General features: G+C 39.7%; 1 protein-coding gene across 2 annotated transcripts in view; it reads right to left on the bottom strand.

The window, feature by feature from the left end:
• Positions 1 to 306: 306 nt before the first annotated feature.
• The window catches only part of LOC140465047 (N-acetyllactosaminide beta-1,6-N-acetylglucosaminyl-transferase-like), a 55,641-nt gene continuing 34,126 nt past the window's right edge, over positions 307 to 21,821 (bottom strand). For both annotated transcript variants that reach the window (XM_072560871.1, XM_072560872.1), the window contains one exon: positions 307 to 2,000. In XM_072560871.1, the coding sequence (XP_072416972.1) occupies positions 1,816 to 2,000 (185 nt within the window). In that variant the 3' untranslated portion in view covers positions 307 to 1,815. The remainder of the gene's footprint in view (positions 2,001 to 21,821) is intronic.

Here is a 21,821-nt window from a genome sequence, read left to right as displayed (position 1 = left end):
GAAATCACCTTTTAGGGAAGCCTGAAAAGCTTTCCAAGGCAATTCTGTAGTTGCAAAATAGTGCACAACTTGTTCAACCAGTTTGGTGAAAACCTTGCATTCTTCCAGAAACTTCCACAACTTTTATTTACTGACTAACCAACCGACCGACCGACCGTGACCCCAAACATAGCAGATTTATAAAACAACTTAAAACTGCCTTCCCACAAATTAACAAAAGGTGTGTCTTGGGAGAAGAAAACAATTGCTGGAAAAATGAACTGGTATTTAATATACATATTTAAAGCTAAACCAAAACTCCAGAGACAACTTTATTTCTTAAAAAACAAGGGACCACAGTAATCACTGCATCGAAGTGTGAATGATGAATATTGCACCCAAATGAAACAAATGATCTATCATAAGTGTATTCAGCTCCTTAAATCAGTTAGGTCAGTAAGATGACTAATACAAAAAGAAAGCTTCAAGACAGTCTGATTTGCAATCTTAAAGCATTACAAATGTCTAGGGGGGGGGGGAAAAAGCATTAACAACTGCAATATACTGATGAAATGAGCAAAGTACTAGTTGCTGCTGCTGTTTATTTCAGTGTTTATACTATTCTCCATCAAGAAATTATATTTGTCTTGCACTAAACACCAGGACAATCTCTTTGCAACCAGTGCTGTCACTGCACATTGTTGAAAATTACAGTAGCATATTTTTTAAAAAACTAAAAAAGGCTTTAATTCAGCGATGATCGATTTCACCGCAGTCAAATCAGTATCTTGAACAGTAGGCTGGCAAATGCTTCAGGAAGAATACATGTTGGGGATCTGACAAGCAGTTCGGAAGAGGATCACACCAGACTCAAAACATTAACTTTGGTTCCTCTCCTCAGATACTGCCAGACCTGCTGAATTTCTCCAGCATTTTGTTTGTGTGATTTCCAGTATCTGCAATATAGTGTTCTTATAGTCTTGAGATTAAATGTATTTTCAGCTTCATTGATCTTTGCCTTCATCTACCTTTGAGAATTCTTCTAGAATACTAAATGTGAGAATGTTTCCAAGAATTTCACAGCCCCTTTTAAGAGGATTCACTCAAACAAGTCAGTTTTTAAATGTCTAGATTTGCAATAGGCAGGGTAGTCACCTTCTTTTGTAGAACATTTGCGAGTAATTCCAGACACTTTCATTTGTCACAGTACTTCAGAAATCCCACTTTTGGTACAAGCTTCAGAGGGAATCAAGGCTGGGCATAGCTCAAGCCCCATTTCCTAGTAGCACTTCAATCCCTCAATGCTTATGTAGTCAACTTCAGATAAACATAAGTGATCACCTTATTTTAGAACAACAATAGGTGACATCCAAATAAAATGTCATGAACAAAGTTCAACATTTTCCTAGTTATTGAGCAGGTGTTCATGGAAAGTGCAAACATGGTTTGTGCATGAATGACTTGTATCTTACAGTACATAAAATGTATTCATTCAAGTTCCCATATAACCAAATGTTAACTAGTTACTTCTCTGCCTCTACTACCCTTCTTAAAAAAAAATTTGCTCACTGTTCTAAGTGAAATTTTCCTCACCAAAAAAAAGATGGTAGGGAATGCTCTCATACTTTTGAAATTGTGCATCCATGGATTTTTTGTTTTAAAAAAGGTATATTCAACATATCCATGGTGTCAAAAACAGACTGGATGAAATAAAACAAAACCACATTCAAACAGCTTAAAAAAACAAGAAAAATATCAAGTACATCCCAGAATGTTTATCAGTTTATGTTCTTGTTTTCATGTCCCGTGATGTTTAGGATCCTTTTGCATTCACTTTCAGGAGGCTGATTGCAGAGCAATGATATTCTGATTCCAAGCTCGTTTGAGGATCCGGTATTCAAGACATTGTAGAGTTGGTGGATGGGAATGAAGTTCAAATTTATTGGCGAACAAGCAGTCAATTTTATCCAACCACTTCAAATCCCCAACTCCATAGATACAAATATTTCTGACATAATGACCTGCAAGACATAAGATTTCAGAGATAAACTGTCAGACCAAAAGTTACATAACATTAGAAAACCCTCAATTACTCAAATTGTGCCATATCTCAATAGCAATTCCAGGCTCTTGCAGTTAGAATCAGAGTTGTACAGCATGGAAACATATCCTTTAGCCCAGTTCGTCTATGCTAATGAAGTTTCGTAAATTGAACTAGTCCCATTTGCCAGAATTTGGCCCATATCCCTTTATAAAACTTTCCCTATTCATGTACCTGTCCAAATTTTCAGTGTTGCAACTGTAATTGCATCTACCACTTCCTGAGGCAGTTCATTCTACATATGAACCACTCTGCATGAAAATGTTGCCCCTCAGGCCCCTTTAGATCTTCTCCTTTCACCTTAAAAATATGTCCCCTACTTTTGAACCCTAGGGAAAAGACCCTTGCTATTCACCTTATCTATGCTCTTCATGATTTTAAAAACCTCTAAGATCACCCATCAACCTCCTATGCTCCTGCGAAAAAAGGCCCAGCCTTTGCTTATAACTCAAATCCTCCAGTCCTGGCAACATCCTGGTAAATCTTTTCTGCACCCTCTCCAATTTAATAATATCCTTCCTGTAGCAGGGTAACCAGAACTGTACACCATACACCAAAAGTGGCCTAACTTCTTGTATAACCACTGAGATCCTAACTCCTATATTCAAAAAAGGTCTGAGCAATAAAAGGAGAGCATGCTAAATGCCTTTGTCACCCTATCTACCAATGATGCTCCTTTCAAGGAGCAATGTATCTGAACCCATAGATTGCTGTTCTACACCATTCCCCATGGCCTTACTGTTAATTGTGCAAGTTCGGCCCTTGTTAGTCTTACCAAAATTAAACTCCATCTGTCACTCCTTGGCCCAATTGATCAAGATCCCTTTGTAAACTTAGATAATGTTCTTCATAGAATTCCTACAGTGCGGAAACAGGCTATTTGGCCCAACAGGTCCACATTGACCCTCAGAGTATTCCACCCAAACCCATTCCCCTATCCTATTACTTTTAGGCTTTCCCTAACCAATGCACCTAAACCTACACATCCCTGAACACAATGGGCAATTTAGCATGGCCAATTCACCTAACCTGCATATCTTTTGGATTGTGGGAGACAAATCGGAGCACCAGGAGGAAACCCACGCAGACACTGGGAAGAGAGAATGTCTGTGTGGAGTTTGCACAATCACCAGAGGCTGGAATTGAACCCAGCTTCCCAGTGCTGAGGCAGCAATGCTAACCACTGAGCAACCATGCCAACAGTTTAGCAACTATAACTTAAAGATCAACTACACACCCACTCAAACAAAACACATTTAATGCTGAAAAATAAAAATAAATACTAGGTAGCACAGAATTTAAAACACTGCTAAAAGACGGCAAGTTGAAATTTTTGCACAGATCAGAGCTAAGAAATAAGAGAACTTGGGGGGGGGGGGGGGGGTAAGAAAAGAGATGGAGAAGAGATTATTTGACACAGAGGAGGGTGCAATTGGCTGGAGATGGTAGTAATCACAGTTAACCAATCTTAATTCACAGCCCCAATCAGTAAACCTTGATCGGTCAGGATGTTGCCATGGGGATGTGTTAGGGATTGGTCGCCTCGACAAAGCAACTCCGGTGAGCTTAGGGTGGGCAGAATATTCTTTAAGTTAAAGAGTGGTTTTGTTCCAGTGTCTCAACTCTCAACGGACAAGCAAAATACTTCCACAAGAGGAAATCAGTGACTTAGGGCAACCTGAGCTCAACTTAAAAATTTTCATTCAATGCCAAACCCTTCTCAGCAGTTTGTTCAAAAAACAATTTAAATTCAGAGAAACAGCAATTGGCAGGTCTCTCAAAGGAACTCTTCATTATTCTAAAAGTATGCACACAGAGCTATTTCTCCTTGTAGGATAGTCGAGATTATACAAGAGCTGCTATGCAAGTAGAACCGAATGTAAGATTGTTTGCCTGCTATAAATATTTTAAATTCAGAGTCAAAGCAAAGTTTTTAATCCCATATTGCTCCCACAGGGAAGAAATTTGACTCTGCATCTGCAAGCAGTACACTATGTAGTGTACTGTGCAGTGAATGTGCATGATGTGATGTGGAGTGCATTGAGAAGGCAGGAGATGTAGAAGGCAAATTCAGAACAGAGCAAGGGCAATATTCAATAATGACTCACTGGAATCAGGAGTTGGGAAGAGAAAAAATAATTTTCCTCCAGCAACATGACAACAACTGAAAAGGATGTGCTTGGTGAGAGTTGCTAAGGAGGGAAACAGCAAAAATACTGATCACTGGTCGAGTTCAAATGGGTTTTTATAATTTCACCAATCTAGAACAAGTCAGTAGATAGCTCATTTGCCTCGATCCGATGTGTAATCCCCACTAGCTTCCCTCAGCCTGTCTGATCAAGTATACTCCATTGTATCAATCTTTATACCCATACAAATTAAGCAACTTCCACCTTTCAATTCATGTGCAATTCCTTACCACATTACGTATTCACCCTCAACTCACATTCACTTGACCCTTAATCCATAAACAGCATTTACCTTAGTGACTTCCATCAAATGCAATGCATCCACTAAATGAATTCTTGTCCTTCAGTTACTCTTAAGGGAGTTTTATTTAAAAAACTCTTCCTAGGAGAAGGAAGTGCAAAAAGCAACAGTGGAGGACAAAGACTAGAGGCAGACCACACTGATAGTCCAACTCACTAATACAGAACATCTATTCCTGGAGATAACTGGCAAATCTGTAGCTCAATTTCAGGTGGAAAGACAGGAAATTTAGATTGCAGGTGACTTGAAAATATTTGACATTTGATGTGGCTTAATTTGGTCAGTGACAGTAGGATGATCATTAAGATAATTTTATTATGACAGTTCAATTATTTTTGTCTTCTCAAAACCTGCAGACGGGAGATACATAGGATAGTTGGGGTGGTGGGTGGGAAGAAAAATGGGACGACTTATTGGATTCCTTGTGCTTTTAAAATGGTAGCTACAATAAATAACTGAACCACAATTATCTGAAGATATTCTAGTAGCAACAAACATGGCTGGATTGACGCTTTACCTTCACTAAAAAAAGTAGGCCTCCACAGCCCCCTTTATTAAAAAAATGTTCATGGGGCTTATGTATTGCAAGCTAGGCCATCATTTATTGCCCATCTCTAGTTGCTGAGGGTAATTAAGAGTTAACAACATTACTGTGGGTCTGCAGTCACATCTAGGCAAGACCAGGTGGGACAGTAGATTTCTTTCTCTGAAAATAAAAGGTTAGTGAATATTCGGGTTTTGCCAACACTAATCAATAGTTATATTGTGGCCATTAGACTAGTCTTTAATTCCCAAATTCTGTTGAACTCAAATTTTATCATCTGCCATGATTAGATTTGAATTACTAAAATCTGGATTATTAAACTAATGACTTCAACCATCAAGCTAAAACGACCTCTCCATCTCCAAACTATTCAACTTCACAACTATTGTTCAGTTCCCCCTCACTGGGAGGTATTGAAGAGCACCTCTGGCTCAGAGATCAGCTGATTGATCAAAAACAGGATTGTTTTGTGTACAGTACCAGCATGTACCTCAAATAGAGTTAGAGTTATGACTCAGACCCCTCATTCTAGCCATCAATATTATAGGAAATGTCCGTACAACTGCCCTTGCAAACAATTTATGTCAGTTTTTGATTTTGTGCTCAAACACTGCATATTGAAGAAATTGGTTGCTGTCAGAGTTACAGGACAGTTCTTCATGGAGGCTGCAGATATAAGTGATAATTTAAGTTTGCATGGGTATTGCTCTTTGGAGAAGGAACTTGAGCCTCTATCTACACACTGCATTTTGTGGGCAATTTTCCCTGCAACTTAAGTTCCTCTATTAACCTTAACTGCATTTTCTAACTCAACCAAAAAATTTGCCAAGTTTCAATTAAACCGGAACAGCACATGAACTTTCCAGAGCGTGGTTGTGCATTGATAAACAGGAGGTAAACATATACAGACCCAATCTCTCAAATTCCCTAACAACGAGGTTAATAAAGACATGAGAAATGTAATGACTGGAGATTAAATGTTATGAAGTTGATGGCATGTACTTTTAAGAGAGAGAATGCTGTTCTGAACAGAGAGATTACAAGCACCTGTGTATATGACTAGATGGCAGTCCCAGACTGTACTGAAAAATTGAAAAATATAACATTTGGCTGTGAAATAAATACCCATGTTTTGACAACTCAAATTTAACCAGTTTAAATTATACCCAGGACACTAAAACCCAAATAGAGTCTGAATTTATCGTTTTGCCAACATCAAACCAACGAGATAATCCAATGTTAGAGTATAAGAATGTGGACATTTTGAAAAGAGCAACTGCCATAAACAAACTCCTGGAGTTAATTGCCCATCTAACATCTTATTCTCGAAGAAATTAGAAAACACTGAAGGTACCTTGTCATGTGAAACATACTCGCAGTAAAAAGGAGGTCTACCTAGGGAGATCAGCAGCCAAGAGTGGGAAAACTCAGAAGACAGAGACTATGTGGTTTTGAAGTTAAGTTGACATAATTTTCACAAGAGTCTTATTGGAACAGCATTTGTTAGAGAGTTGGAGGCAGATAGAAAGCAGTTGAGAGAAAGGGAGATTAGAGTTGAGAATAGTTGATGTTTACTTTTATAGAGTTAGAAAATAAATTATGTTACTTTCTTTAACTAGTGGAATTTGGGCGTTCACGGTCACTAACAGATTACGAGAGGAGGCGAGCTATTCTGGGTGTTTAATTTAATTAACAGAGGGATTCACCTCCGTGTTGTAACAGTTTGGGGGCTCAGGTCTGAGGTTTGGACTGGCTTAGGTAGATCCACTCAGGGATTTGGACAGATTGGAGGCACAAAAGGTCCCAGCAGATTTGAACACTTGGCATTTAGTCTCCTAGATCTTTAAACAAAACTCAAGTGAGAAAATGTGTTTAATTTTGGCTACTTGTAGTTAAATTTTAAGAGCGAGGGAAATGGCTTTTAACATTGCTAGAGGGGTTCTGGGGTTTGAAAATGCTTCCCAAATTTGTCAAGAAAGTTTAGAAAGACAGAGGAAGGGCATACCTTTAGAATTAGCAAGTAAATTAGAATTGGATTTAAATCAGGGACAAAAGGAAAGTTGAAATTGTAAATTGAGTTGGTCAAGCACTTCGGTGTAGCAGAGAAATAGGCAAGCACATTAGAGTTAGAAAAACCTAAATTGTAACTGAGGCAATGGAGTTAGAAAATAAAAAAAGATAGGGGGACAAAAAAAAAAGAGCCACATTAGAGGAAAAAGTAAATGAAAAAGGGACAGAAGGTTCTTAGCTGAGCAAAAAAGAAAAACAGATTTGAACTTCAGAAGTTGTGAATTAGTCAGGAAAGTCAATTTAACAGGATGGAGATGAAGGGAGAAGGTAGTGACAGTTACAAATATGTTAAAATACTGCCACATTTTGATTAGAAAGATGTCGAAATTTCAAGGAGAGAAGAGGGGCAGAGATAGCAGATAAATATGCATTGGTGCAGAGATGAAATTTAGCTTTCAGCAGGAATTTCATCCCGTGAGGGAAAGACATTGGGAGATCCTTCATTACAAAGCAAAAAGAATAGTGCACACTGGGAATAGTTTACCACAGGTGAAATAAGCAGCCCAAAAAGGGTGGAAAGGAGATAAAAGGCGTTTTCACTGTAATAGAGTGGGACACAAAATTACAATGCTGATGGCTGAAGGCAGGCAGTGGGGAAAAATGTTTTCACTGCTAGAAGGTGGGACACAAGGTCACAGTGCTAGTCTTTGAAGAAAAGCACTATGGGAAAAATGTGGTAAAAGAGGCTAAACCAGTGGGATTAGTGAAAGTAGTAAAGGAAACCCTAAGAAATGTCAAGGTGCTGCAGGAGTGCAGAGCCTAGGCAGGGGCTGGGTGTTGAGATAGTGCCCGATCTCTACAAAGACTTCACCTCTGTGGGTAAAGTTTACTCAGGAAGAACAGGGAAGGGAAAGAAGATACAATTTTGAGAGATACAAGAGCTAATCAGTCTAACAGTAAAAGATAAAAGTATTTGTACTCTTTCTGACACATTACCCGAGAGAGTGGTAATTTGTGCAATAGACAGACAGAAATTTAACATTCCCGTGTAAAATCAGATTGGAGAGCCAATTCAAAATTGTTATTTGCTCCCATTATTACTTCCCCAGAGAGTCAGTTACAGGAAAATTTTTTGTTCTTGGGAATGACCTGGCAGAATCCAAGCTGCGAGTGACACCCTTTGTAGTGGAGAAGCCAAAAAGGAAACCAGGGAACTGAGGAGTTAAATGAAAAATACCCTGGAAGCTTTTCTGACTGTAGAAACAAGATCCCACTGTCATTAGTTTTTGCTTCTTGCTGTAGCTTAAGAGAAAGACGAAAGAGTGGAGGTTCATTTAGCTGACACCCTATTTGAGGTAATGGTACAGGGAAAACCTGAACAGGTAAAAGATCAAGCAGAAATGTTCAGTGCTGAAAGGCTATTGGACTTACGACAGAAAGACAAGACAATAAGTGATATGTATTATGAAGCATACACAAAAGGAATCAATGCATTCAAGAACTCCTAAAGATAGGATCCTATGATGAAAATGCAGACCACGGCAGGTGAGGGCAGAAGTGCATCAGGTTATGTTGCCAGTAGAGAGAGTGTGGTGCTAGAAAAGTACAACAGGTCAGGCAGCATCCGAGGAGCTGGAGAATCAACGTTTTGGGATAAGCCCTTCATCAGGAATCTCCTCCTAGATTATGTTACCAGTAGCATTCAGACAGGAAGTAAGTGTTACGGGTAGAACATTAATTACTAGTAGGTAATCAAAATGCGAGGAAGACTTAGGCTAAGGTACAACAGCACTTCTATTGGCCCAGACTACACAAGAATACAGTTAAATTTTGCCATACATGTTACATTTGCCAAATGGTGGGTAAACTACAGGCAGTAATAAAAACCAGCATCTTTGTTACTGATTCCCAGATTTGAAGAACTTTTCACATCGATTATAACTGATTGTGAAGGTCCCCTCCCTAAAAGGGGGAAATCAATATTTGCTAACCATAATGGATGTGTCTACTAGATTTCTGGAGGCAATTGATTATAAAAGGCAAAAAAGGGTGGTGGAGGAGTTAGTACCTTTATTTTTAAAACCCGATATGGGCTACCCAGAGAAATTTCAGTCAGACTAAGGGTCTAATTTTACTGCTAGGCTGTTTAAGTTAGTCATGGATAGCTTAGGCAGACAGCACTTTAAATCAAGTGCATACTTTTCTGAATTCCAGGGAGCTTTGGAAAGATTGTATCAGACCCTGAAGACCATGTCAAGAGCGTACTGTCAAGATTACCTAAAATGATTGGGATAAAAGGTATCCCATTGTATTATTACCGGTGGTAGGAGATCCCTTCAAAGCCAGGTTTAGTGATCCCTTTCAAATTGAGAAAAAGCAGAGTCAGGTGAACACTTTAGTAAAGATGCCAGATAGAAAAACAAACTGTATTGGGTATGTCATGTTGAAATCTTACTCTAATATAACAGACACAGGTGTTAGTTACTGCCCTGCAGAGTGAGGAATCAAATCCAGACGTTGTGGATTTTGATGTGCCTCAAAATCCATTAAATAATGAGGAAGTCATTGAGGAGTGGGACAGGTTAGTGAGCTCTCTCTCAGGGGAGAAGGACAGAGTTGAAAAGGTTTGTTGCAGCAGTAGGAGAGCATATGCAGGAATAAGAGTAGGACGACTAATACTATTGTGCACGAGGTGGAAGTAGGGAATGCTGTTCCGATAAAACAACACCCCTACTAAAGCCACACAGGTTCAGAAAGAAGTGAACATGATTCTCAAAGAAGATCTCATCAAACCAAGTCAGATTGAGTGGAGTTCACCGAGCGTGTTAGTTTCCAAACCTGACAGAAGTCTATGATTGTGTGGACTATCAGAAGGTCATTGCTCTAACAAAAATCAGTCTACTATCCAATACTAGATTGGAGGACTGTATAAAAGAAAGTTGGTCAAGCCACTTGCAACACCAAGTTGGACTTAATACACGGTTATTGGAGGTACCTTTATCAGAGAAAGCAAAAAGGAGTTTCTGCATTTGAAACCTCAAATGGGCTATCTCAATTCGAAGTAATGCCCTTCGGAATGAAGAAAGCACCAACCACATTCCAAGGATTCATGAACAGAGTTGTGGCTGGATTAACAAATTGTGCAATTTACCTGGATGTAGTCATCTTTAGTGAGTCCTCGAAAGATCACATGGTACAGTTGAGAATGTGTAAAGAGTATAAGCAGGCAGGGAACAAGAGTTAAGTTTTGAGTTTTGTGAAACAAGAGGTTCAGCTGAGCAGGACTCAGATCAGATGAGAACTTGCAGTTAACAACTGGGTGCTGGAGGCAAGGGTAATGGATTAACAAGGCAGAAAAGCATTCATTAAGTGGAGCCATTTAACAATATTGCAAGCATTCAGTATGGAAGGTCAGTTTAACAAGGTGAAAAAGTATTCATTATGAGAAGCCAATTAAGGTTTTGATAATTTGTTGTGTAATAGCAGATGGCTTAATCTTTGACACTCGCTGAATGCAACGGTCACCCAATCAATACGTATGTCACCTTATTTGGATGCTCCTCCTTATAAAACAAATATATAATTTATTGCGAATCTGCTGTTCAAGAGAAGACGGAGCACTCGTGTCTTTGTGCCTCTCCCCCTTCAGGGCCAGGAATAAAGATGAAGGAGGTAAAGTCAGACTATGTCTGAGCATTATGCTTCAACCAAAGGGGAAATGGAATGGCAGTTGGCAGAGTCTTTTGAATGATTACAAGAAGCAAAACAATTTGAAGGCAAAGGTGACATTCTGGAGTCGTAACATTGGTAATGGAAGGTCGACCAAGGAACAAGATGAAAGCTATTGAGGAACTTCCACAACCATTCTCAAAGAAAGAGGTGCTTCGATGTTTGGGATTGAGTGGACTCTACCGGAATTTTGTTCCAAACTTCAGCAGCGTGGTGGCACAGTTAACAAATTTACAAAAGAACATCACAAAATTTGTAGACAGAACGATGCCAGGAGGCATTTGAGAATTTAAAGTCATACTAACCACTGTATCAGTTCTAGCTACACCAAAGTTTGTTTTTCTAAGCCTTAAAAAGTTGCAATCGATGCTAGCAATAGGAGTTAGAGCTGTACTGCTACAGGATGATGATGATGGAATTGAATGCCCAACGGGCTACCTTTCAAAGAAACTTAACACCCACCAGAGAAAACACTCTGCCATTGAAAAGGAATCATGGGGGTGCAGGTATGGGTGGAATCCATGACTGCTGTGATCTCAATTGACAGCTTTGCTGGTACAATGCTTTAACCCACTCCACACAAACCATTTCACTAAATCTAAATGCTGAAATAGCCACAGAATCTTAAACACTTTTGTCATATGGAAATGACAAAAAGAAGGAAAAAAGTCAAGTCAGTCCCAACATATGGGGCACTCACTGGAAGCATCAAATTTGTCTGTGGTCGTGGAACCCCCCACCAGTCCGATGGGCCCATTAACTCATCAGGCTCTTATCGCAGACCTCACAAAGATGCACAAAAGGCGGGATTGAAGAAAAGTTGAACAGTAAGTTGGAGCCATAATTCAAAAACATATCAGCAGCTTGAAGGCCTCGACAAGAGAGCGGACGTTGAGCGCCGAACCACAATGGCAGAGTCTGTGATTGATTCATCCAAAGTCCTCGAAAAGAGGGTCTGAAACTTAAACTGATCAAGTTGACGATCGAGAAGAGAGGCAGGAGAAAAAAAAGTTTGCATTGTCGGTGTACTGGAGGGGATGGAAGGCAATCAGCCAGCAAAGTTTGGCAAGGACTGGCTGCCGTGATTCCTCAAATTAGGAAGCTGAAACAGGGCAGGTGAAAATTAAAATAGCTCACTGGGTTATGGCGCAAATGTCAGGTCTGGCCCAGCAGCTTTGCCCTGTCCTCGTGTGGATTCACAGCTATGGGGGCAAAGAATCACAGAAGCCTCTGGAACCCAGGAAAAAGATCCAAAGCCTTTAACTCATGATGGCTCCAGGATCATGTTTTGTCATAATTTCTCAGCAGCGGTGGTCAGGAAAGGAAAATCTTACAATAAAGATTAAGGGAGCTCAGGAACAAATACACTTTTTTTTAAAAAAAGAAAGGTACCCAGCAGTGCTTACTTTCAACGGCTCCACACATTCATTCGACTCTCCAGAGAGAGCAAAACATTTTGCTGACACATTAGACTGGACGATTTAATGGATACAGGCAATTTTTAAAAAATAAAGTCTTGTTTGGTTTCACTCAACTTCTCTCTCTTTTCAATTGTTCCTCTATTCTCTGGTACTAATCAGCATTAAATTATACTTGGGGTTGCGCAGAATATTCATTTTAATTCCTTTGCTAACTTTACCATTTTGTTTTCTTTTTTCCTTGTGTTTCTGTGGTTCGGCTCTAGCTAAGAGTTAGGAAGGTGTTTACGATGGCTAGGTGCCTATTTACGGGCAGTTCAATCCCAGTTTTTCAAATGCCCGAATTACCATGTTGGAAACAGGGCAGAAGGCATGTTTTTGGGATGTTTAGGTACCCCCTTTGGGTGGAAGGTAAGCTCCCCTTTTCAGCACTATTGGCACTTTATATTTTTTGTTTTTTTGGGTTCCTGTTGTATATAGTTTTTGTAAGTTTTGAAGGTTTGGTAACTGCTGTTGTTTTAGTCTTTGTAACTTTTGTTTTGTGGATTTACTTTCATTGAGGCTCAGCGATTTATGATTAGAGTTCTTCCTCGCTCAAGTCCAAATGTTACTATAAGTGTTATGGCTAATGACACACTTAAATGTGCACCTGGAACATCAAGTGCAGCCATTCGCCAGTCAGGAGGAAAGGTACTTTCAAGTCTTAAAAGGGAGAGGATGGATATTGCCCTAGAAGACACAGAAGACACAGCTGGATGATAAGGTGCATTTGAAATTACAATAGAGTGGGTTTGATTGGTGTTATTTCTCATCTTTTAACACTAGGAGACGGAGAGTGGCCATACTTGTGAGGAAGAATCTCCCATTAAGTTACTGGATTGTATTCAAGACATGTACAGGAGATTCATAATTTTCAAAACCTCGATATATGAAGAAGAACATGGTATTTTAAAAGTTTACTATTCCCCCAGCCTACCCACTTAAATTCCTGGTAGATGCATTTTCCAAACTCATTAACCTTACATCCCCACACATCATCACAGGGGGATTTCAATTGTCTTCCTGGATCCCACAGTAGACAGAATGTCCAAAGCCTCCCCCCCCTCCCTCCATACCCTCTTTACAATCTAAGCAATTGACTCTTGCTCAGGGGTTACACCTGGAAGCTCCAGATTCTTTTTAAAAGATTCAGACTGGTATAATTTGCAGCAAAATCTTCAAAATGCTGTTTTAATCTTTTTAGAGAGTCACAAATAAGGGTTCCGGTCTCTTCCCTGATTGAGGTAATGGCTTGGGGATGGGGGGTGTGGGGGGGGCACATTTTTTATCCTGGCAAGATATGCTAACTACTTGCCCAGTTTTATCACCAAACAGCCTTTGTTTTGCAAAAGTGAGTTCCTTCTTGGCTGTCAGAGAGAGCATGGAGTTCAGTGTTGACCGAAGCACTGTGATCCTCTGTAGCTTAGCCACGCCTTCTCACCTACCTTCAACCATATTTCAAACAAGTGTTGCTGTCTCTTCGTCTGCTGCTTCTTACTGGCAGAGTAGGAAATAATCATCCCCCTGGCATAAGCTTCAGCAGTTTCCCAGAGAATGGATGGATGGATGGATGGATGAGTTAATGGCTAGGGAGCCTGAATTCATTGGAAAAATCCTCAGTGAACTTACTATCCTTAAGAACGAAGGGATCCTTTTGCCAGTGTCCCAGACCAGTTACATTGCTCTTAACCTTAACAAGTATACTGCTGTATGATCAGAAATGGTAATATTCCCAATTGTGCAGGATTGCCACCAAATCCAGGTGTGCTGCAGGGGTTAGAAAGAAATCAAACTTGGTGTGGCACCTGTGCAGGTTGGAGAAGAATGTAAAATCTCTGACTGTGGAGTGGCGACACCTCCAAACATCCTCCAGCCCTAGTTCTATACACAGACCCACTAAAAATGTCATCGAGGTGCCTTCTTCAACCATTGTAGGCCATGTGGTATAGGTACAGCCACAACGCAGCTCTTCCATTTGAATCAGCAATGAAGGAATGGAGGTAAAGTTCCAAGTCAGCAATCTGTGCACACAGAGTTAGTTATTGTCTCGAAAATGTAAAAAGGAAGCTCTGAAAAAAAGTGCACGAGAAAGATTTAAGTGAATTCTCAGCTGACAAGCTGAACTAACAGAAACAATTCAAGTTGTGGCTCTTATCTACATATTAAAAAAGGACGAGAGATGATCAGATATATAAAAGGATTTTTTAAAAAGTGGCCAATAATAGACTGGGAAAATGAGCTGAAAAGTAATAAAATGTTGAGAAGCAGTGAAAAATATTAGAGGAGAAATTTTATAGCTCCTATTTTGAGCAAAGAGAGGAGGACACACCATTCATGCCTAACAAAGGAAGTTAAGAATGGTGATAAAAGGTGGACAACACATTTTGGAATTTAGGTTTCAAAATAAAGCCACTGGATGTGTGGTAAGCCTGTGAAGTCTTTTCATCTTAAAAAAACTTGAATATTTTGGAACATTAACCAAAATACATCAATTCCAAGAAAGCATGCAACCGCAATCAAGTACCTAGGAGAATCCTGGTTATGCTAATGGATAAAAATGTTCATACTGTTGAGATTATGATCAGTCAAGGCCATTCATTCAATTCTGATTTCAGAACAGAATGGTAAATGTTTTAGTTCAGAGAAACTAAATTGAACTACTTGTTCCTCCCAGCAAGAGAATCAAGTTCTCAGCTGAGAGGAAACAGTTCTCCACTCAAGTCTGTAACTTCCAAGTACAGACAAAAATCTTTAGGCCTGTTAGGTCTGAGAACGTTTATACCACTAGAACTGTTGAGGTAGGAATGTATGTTCTCAGGGATGGAGTATTTGTAAAAAGGATAATGTTGGGAAATGTGCTAACTGTTAGCATTTGTGTTAAAAAGGATTTTATTTTCTCTCATACTCAAATTTCTATCTTTTAAGCCACTTTTTGGGAAATGTTTTGAAATAATCCTTTAGTTTCTACTAATCCTTGCTTTTTTAGTTAATCTTGATACTAATATTATGACCCCACCTAATGATAATAAATCAGACAATTTTTACACAGAGTGGTTCATGTGTGCAATGAACTTCCAGAGGAAGTGATAGATGCAGGTAGAGTTACAATGTTGAAAAGAAATTTGGATTAGTACATAAATTAGTGGTGTTTGGAGATATATAGGCCAACAGATATATGGGTCTAATTTAGTTTGGGATTGTAATCAGCACAGACTGGTTGGACTGAAGGATCTGTGTCTATGCTGTACAGCTGACTCTAGGACAAGTCAGATTCTAGAATGAAACCTGGTTTGATACCTAGTGTCTAACTATTGCAATTGGTTAACATAGTGGGGACTCATTGCAAAATGTCTGCAGCCTTGTGACTATGCTGCAATAACAAACGTGTTTCATAAACAAAATCAAAATCAAGCTTAGGTTTCCCTGGATGGAGGATTTAGAACCGGGGACACAGATTAGGAAACATTACTTCATTTTGGCCTAGGGAATTCCAGAAGGTATAGCAGCCTGAGGGCTGCTGCAGGCTTAGTTCACTCAGTATATTCAAGACAAAAAGATGGATAGATCTCCAGGTATTGAACATATGAAGGAAGCAGGGAAATGGTGTTGAAGTCGAAGACCAGCCATGATCGAGTTGAAAGGTGGAACAGGCTCAAAGGCCAAACATGCTGTTCTTTTCCTATAGTCCTACTTGCAATACTTGAATGAAGCAACAATACCTTTACCTAGTGATTTCTGAATAGTTAAAAGAATCCTAAATAATGGTTTGGCCATATTTGGACAAAATATCATAATGCAATTTTTGGAAATAGTTCTTTTCCAATAAGAGATTCCACATTTATCTGACATTAACAGCAAACAAGCATTTAATAGCACCGTCCTCAAGAAATCCCACAATGCTTTGAAGCCAACTTAATACTTTACATTGCTGCAGATTAAGCCAGTGTACAATACAATAGTATTGCCTTTTGAAGTGCAGTCACTGCTGTCAGAAAAAAAACCGATGTCAGGATGCCATCAGTAACAATGAGGTATGACTGGATGATTGGTTAAAGACAGATAATATGTAAGATTAACCTTTGGGCAGTGTACTGGGGAGAACTCCCCCACCTAAATTCTGTCATAGAATTCTTCACATCCAGCTGAGTACAATTTCACGCAAGACAAAAACCAATGATCCCTCAATGGTACTGAAGGGAGGGTGTCCATTATTTATTCAACTCCCTGCAATCCATCCATGGATTTTAAAATCAGGCAAATGGGAGAGATTGTAGGTGCTGGGATTGTTTTCCTGAGGAGGAGAAAAGATGTAAGGAAATGAGAGAGAGTATTGTTCAAAGCATAATTGCTTCTGATGTTTGCTCCTTATTGCCTCCACTACCAAAACAGGAGAAATTCATTTGAACAGAGCTTTGAGGGCAGATTGTTGGATGTGGATTGACTCAAAGACTCTTAAGTGAGACTTGTTTGTTTAAAACTTCAGGTTTAATAGGCTTTAACCAATGTACACACTGGCATTGGAGTTATAATGCATAAAAAGCAACATAAGCGAATATTCTAACAACTAAATTAAAAAACTCAATAGCAGCACAGATAGGTGTCAAAACTGTAGTGTGCAAGAGCTCAAGGATACCATTGGGATCAAGGGCATATCTGTACTAAGTGTTTGCAGTTAAAGGAAACAAATGCATGACAGTGTGTTAGTATTCAAGAACCTGAATTACCTTGTCTAAACAAGGTGCTGCTTATTGCAGCTAAGTAGTGACAACAGCATGGTCACTTTAATGACTGAAAACTGTCTGACAGAGATAAAAGGCGAGTGCAGATAGCTAGGAATTTGTTTCAGAGTAGTAATTTGATTGAGGGGCTGTAGATGCTTTAACTAGAGTTTACTGTTAAAAGTAAACTCTTCAGCACAAGGGGCAAGTGGGAGAAAATAAAGGTGTGAATGGAGAGGCTGATCTACAGTAAAACCAGCAGAGTGACATCTCAAACCACTGCATGGCAAATACAGGGAAAACAGCTTATTGGTCAGTTGGATTAGTGAATATTTCTAGTCTTAAGTAAACAAAGAAGTCTGGTTTATTTTTGGGTCTCTACATCATCAATTTTAATAAAATAAAGGACATGGTAACTAGAGTAATTAATAATAGTTAACTAAGATTTGAGAGTGATGGCAGAACAGGTGACGTGTTGCTGGTGCAGCATGTAGCAGCTTCTGGACACCAAAGTGATCTAGTGAACACCTCTGTAGAAAATATTTGCAGCTCCAGGACAGACTGGAGTTGTTTTCCTTAAAGCAGGGAGATCAAAATAAGGCCATGACCGATGTATAAAACGGAGGTACGAGGATAGGGCAGTCAGGAATGAACTTCTCCCCTTGATGAGAAGTCCTTTGGAGCACAGATTCAAGACATGGGACTGGAGATTTAGAGGGAATGAGAAAAACAAACCTTTTGCATCCACAGAATCTGGAACTTTCTGCCTGCAAGGCTGGTAGAGGCAGAAAACCTCAACATTGAAGACATGTTTAGATATGCACTTGTCATGCCAATGCATACAAGGCTGTGAGCTGCAAAATGGGTTCAGATTAGTTCGGCAAATTCTGCAAGTCGCGCAACCTCTGTGGACAGCAAGGGTTAATGCTTTTGGTCCAGAGTCCTTTCTTCACATCTTGCTGTGAGACCAGCTGAGTTTTTTTTACACCCCAGCAATTTCTGCTTTTGTTTGATTTCCAGCATCTGCAGGCCTTTTGAATTTTTGTTTAGAATTGTTGATACTTGTTTTTGACTGGCACGAACATGGGCTGAAGGGCCTTTCTCTGTGCTGTAGATCTCTAGAACTAGACTATCCCTGATCAAACCTTGCCTTTTAATAGAGGTTAGAGTCAGAGGTCTACAACATGGAAACAGGCCTTTGGCCCAACTTGTCCATGCCACCCAGTTTTCACTATTCATCTAGCCCCATTTGCCTGTGTTTGGTCCATATCCCTCCATTCCTATCCCAAGCATGTATCTGTCAAAACGTTTCTTAAAATGAAATTGTACTCACTTTCACCACAACATCTGGCAGCCCATTCCAGACACTAGGAGTGAAAAAAAATTGCCCTTCTGGATCTCTCCTCTCTCACCTTACACCTATGCCATCAAGTTTTAGACTCCCCTAGCCAATAGCGTTTGCGCATGGTATCTACCTTATGTATGCCTCTCAATTTTACCAACCGCTACAAAAGGTCACCCCCTCAGTCTCCTATGGTCTAAGCAATCCAGTTGAACTGGAGAGCGATTTCCTTACAGAGCATGAAGACACAGGGTAAAACTATGTTCCGGGTCCAGTTATTTGTTTGGACAATCTTTTGCAGCATCCCTTTGCAGGTGAGATTCATCCTCTTGACAATCCCGTTGAATTGGCAATAGTAGGCGTTGTGGAACTTGTGTCTGATACCAAGCATATTCATCATACCCGCATTCCTGGACTGTGAAGTAAGTTCCCTTGTCCAAATTTATACTGTGGGGATGATCCCATCTAATGAAAATTCCTAATAAAGATGTCTTCAATGCAACATCAGCAGTGTTAGAGTGGACAGTCCTTTACCCATTCGATAAGAAGTGTCCATGCTGACCCAATATCCTTAAGTGCCCTCTTCAGGATGATAGGGAGATAGTGTAGTCTATTTGAAGGCTAGTTCATGGTCCTAGTTGCTGGCCCAGTGCTTTAACTCTCCTTTATTGCCACCCTGATCTGAATTATTCTGGATGTAAATGATACAATTCTCGACATAATGTTTTAAATCTTTTCCCATTTCTGGCCACCAATCCAGTCCCTTAATTCAGTCAGTTGTGACTTCTGGCCCTCAATGACCTGGGACATCATGGCATTGATAGATATTCTTTCCTTCAGAAAATGTGATAATCGTTTCCCTGCCATAACTATATAGCTTCACTAGCTACATAAGTAAAATAGTGGTGAAAATCATCAAAGTCCCAGAGCACCATGGGCTGCTCTCGCGAGAGTGCTAACTGGTGAGGAATTTAACTGGAGGGTTGGTCAGGCAAGGAGTATGGTTGAAGAGGCAATCATTTCATGGTGCTCTCAGCTGGTATGGGAATTGAACCTGCACTGTGGGTGTCACTCTGCATCACATACCAGCAATTCAGTCAGTTACCATTCATAAAAGGCATTAGTTAAGCTCTCAGATGGAGTTGAATTTAGTTTCTATTGTGCTAAGTGACAATATTGTATGGGCAGCACGTAAAAGGGACTCAGACACATGTATTAAAGCCATGCATTTTGTGATGATGCTCTCACTTTAAAAAGGTTATTTTGTCCTTGGGTTGTTTTGGAAGAGAGATCCTCAAGGCAGAGGCTCCGAAGTGTCTAATTTAACGATGGAAGGGGAATGGCCAGTTCTCCCAGTTCAGGTCTTTTCTAGCTTGTTGTAGCTGTAGCAATCAAAAGACAATCCAGGGGAGTTGCAACCTTCAGCATAAAATTCCTGACTTTTTCCTGAATTCTCTCACTGGATATTGTTCCCTCCTGTCTGTAAGAAACTGTTTGAATATACCTTTTTGCCAAGGGACGGGACGTTACTTTTTGGAACAGTTAATTAGTTAAGTAGCTGTATCGGGTTGGTTAAGTTTTGCAATAGTTAAATTTTTAAAATTCCGTTCTTTTGTTTGTATTTCAACCGTAGTGTTTAAATAAATTCTGTTTTGCTTAAAGCCAAGTGGTTTGACCAGCTGGATCACACCTGGAACACCCACTTCACATCTGCCTTTAAAATAAAGAAAAAACGTTAGGGTCTAAGCTACCTTAAAATATTTTGAGGGGGTTGGAGCTGGTTCCTGGCTTTTGTCAGGATTTGTTCAATAATTCCAATTTGGGTTTAGGGCTGTTGGACTCAAAGGCAGACAGTGGTAGATGTTAGTGTTGTGTCCAGGTGTTGACTTCAGTTGGTTTAAAGCAGTGCTTTGTGTAGTAATGGCTCTTTCAGTCACTAAGTAGTGACTGGCATGGAAGAAGTGACTTTGGGGTTTTTACAAAAAAGGTGATGAGCAAGGCAAAAGTTGTTGGAATTGGCTAACTGGGATTGGGGTTGCCTTCATCTGTGAGGAAAGAAGGTAAATTTTGAGCTATTGCTGTAATTAATTTGCTGGAGACACCATTGGCATCTTTAAAGAATTAAATTGCAGATGAAACAGATTGAACATGAAAAGGAACTGAAACAGTTTCAGTTATGGTAAAAAGCAGACAAAAGGGAGAAAGTGTGTTCAAATTTCAGAAGTTGGCAATTAGACAGGAAAGTTAGCTTAAAAGGATGGAAGTGAAGGTAGAAGGTAGGCTTAGAGAGAAGGATAGTGATGATGAGCAATCCCATCATAACCAAAGCTTGGTGGGGGATCTGTGTACATATATCCAAGCATTGTCTAAGTTTGACAAGAAGCATGCAGAAGCCTTCATCGTTTTTGAGAAAGTGGCTAAACAGATGCACTGGCCAGTGACCATATAGGTTTTATTGATCCAAACAAAGCTTCTAGGTAGAGCCAGTGAGGTATTTGCATTACTATTAGGTGGCAGTATCTGGGGCATAAAGATGGCTTTCTTCACCATCTCAAAGTGCACATGAGTTTGTGCCAGAAACCTACAGACAATCCAAGGAGGGACTCTGGTTAAACAGTTTGATTCTGTCAAACTCAAAATAATTTTGGTAGGTGGATAAGGGCATTAAACATTTGAGCAAATATAGGACACTCAGATGATTATTTTGGAGATGTTCAAAAATTCACTTCCTGAGGTATTGAGAACTCATGTGGAAGAGCAAAGAGTTAAAACTGCAAGATTAGCAGCTGAAATGGCCGATGATTAGGAGTTGGTTCATAAATCAAAGTTTGGCTTCTAACATCAATTTCAATCAGAGGGGGATAGTAATTGGGGAAAAAGAATTCCTCCCGTGGTAAGGGAAAAGTAGATCTCTGAAGATAATAAAGATAGCTTACCACAGGGTAAAAAGGAAACCCATGAAGAGGAAAGAAAAGTTAAAAAGCTCAGGTGTTTTTACGGCAATAAAGTAGGTCACATGAAGTCACACAGTGTAGGTAGGTTAGAAAACAAAGACATGCTGGGAAGACAGATGTAGGAAAAACATGAAAAGCCAGTAAATTTTGTTAAAGTACAGGAAAGCTCAGTGGTGGCTAAAACGCTGTACCAGAGCGTAAAACCTGGTCGAAGGTTGGTTGAAAAGGAAGTGCTAGATCTTAAACCATTTACAGGACCTTCTGGTATAACACACGCTTGTGTGAATTGGTAATGACAATTGATAAATTGTGGACACTGGTTATAGTGACTTTCTATTAGCAATCTTTTATAGAATAATTTTCTATAGCAGTTTTCCATAGCATGATTTGCCATCATGTGAAGTTGCAAAGGAATACAACTGTCACATTATCACAGAACAACCTGCACGTGCGAAGGTAAGGTTTACTTGCATAGGCAAGGAGCAGCAGTTAAACAA

Source organism: Chiloscyllium punctatum, chromosome 41, assembly GCF_047496795.1.
Source record: "Chiloscyllium punctatum isolate Juve2018m chromosome 41, sChiPun1.3, whole genome shotgun sequence".
Classification (NCBI taxonomy): domain Eukaryota; kingdom Metazoa; phylum Chordata; class Chondrichthyes; order Orectolobiformes; family Hemiscylliidae; genus Chiloscyllium; species Chiloscyllium punctatum.
Note: the sequence above shows the minus strand (reverse complement) of the source record. Positions and strands in the feature narration are given on the sequence as shown.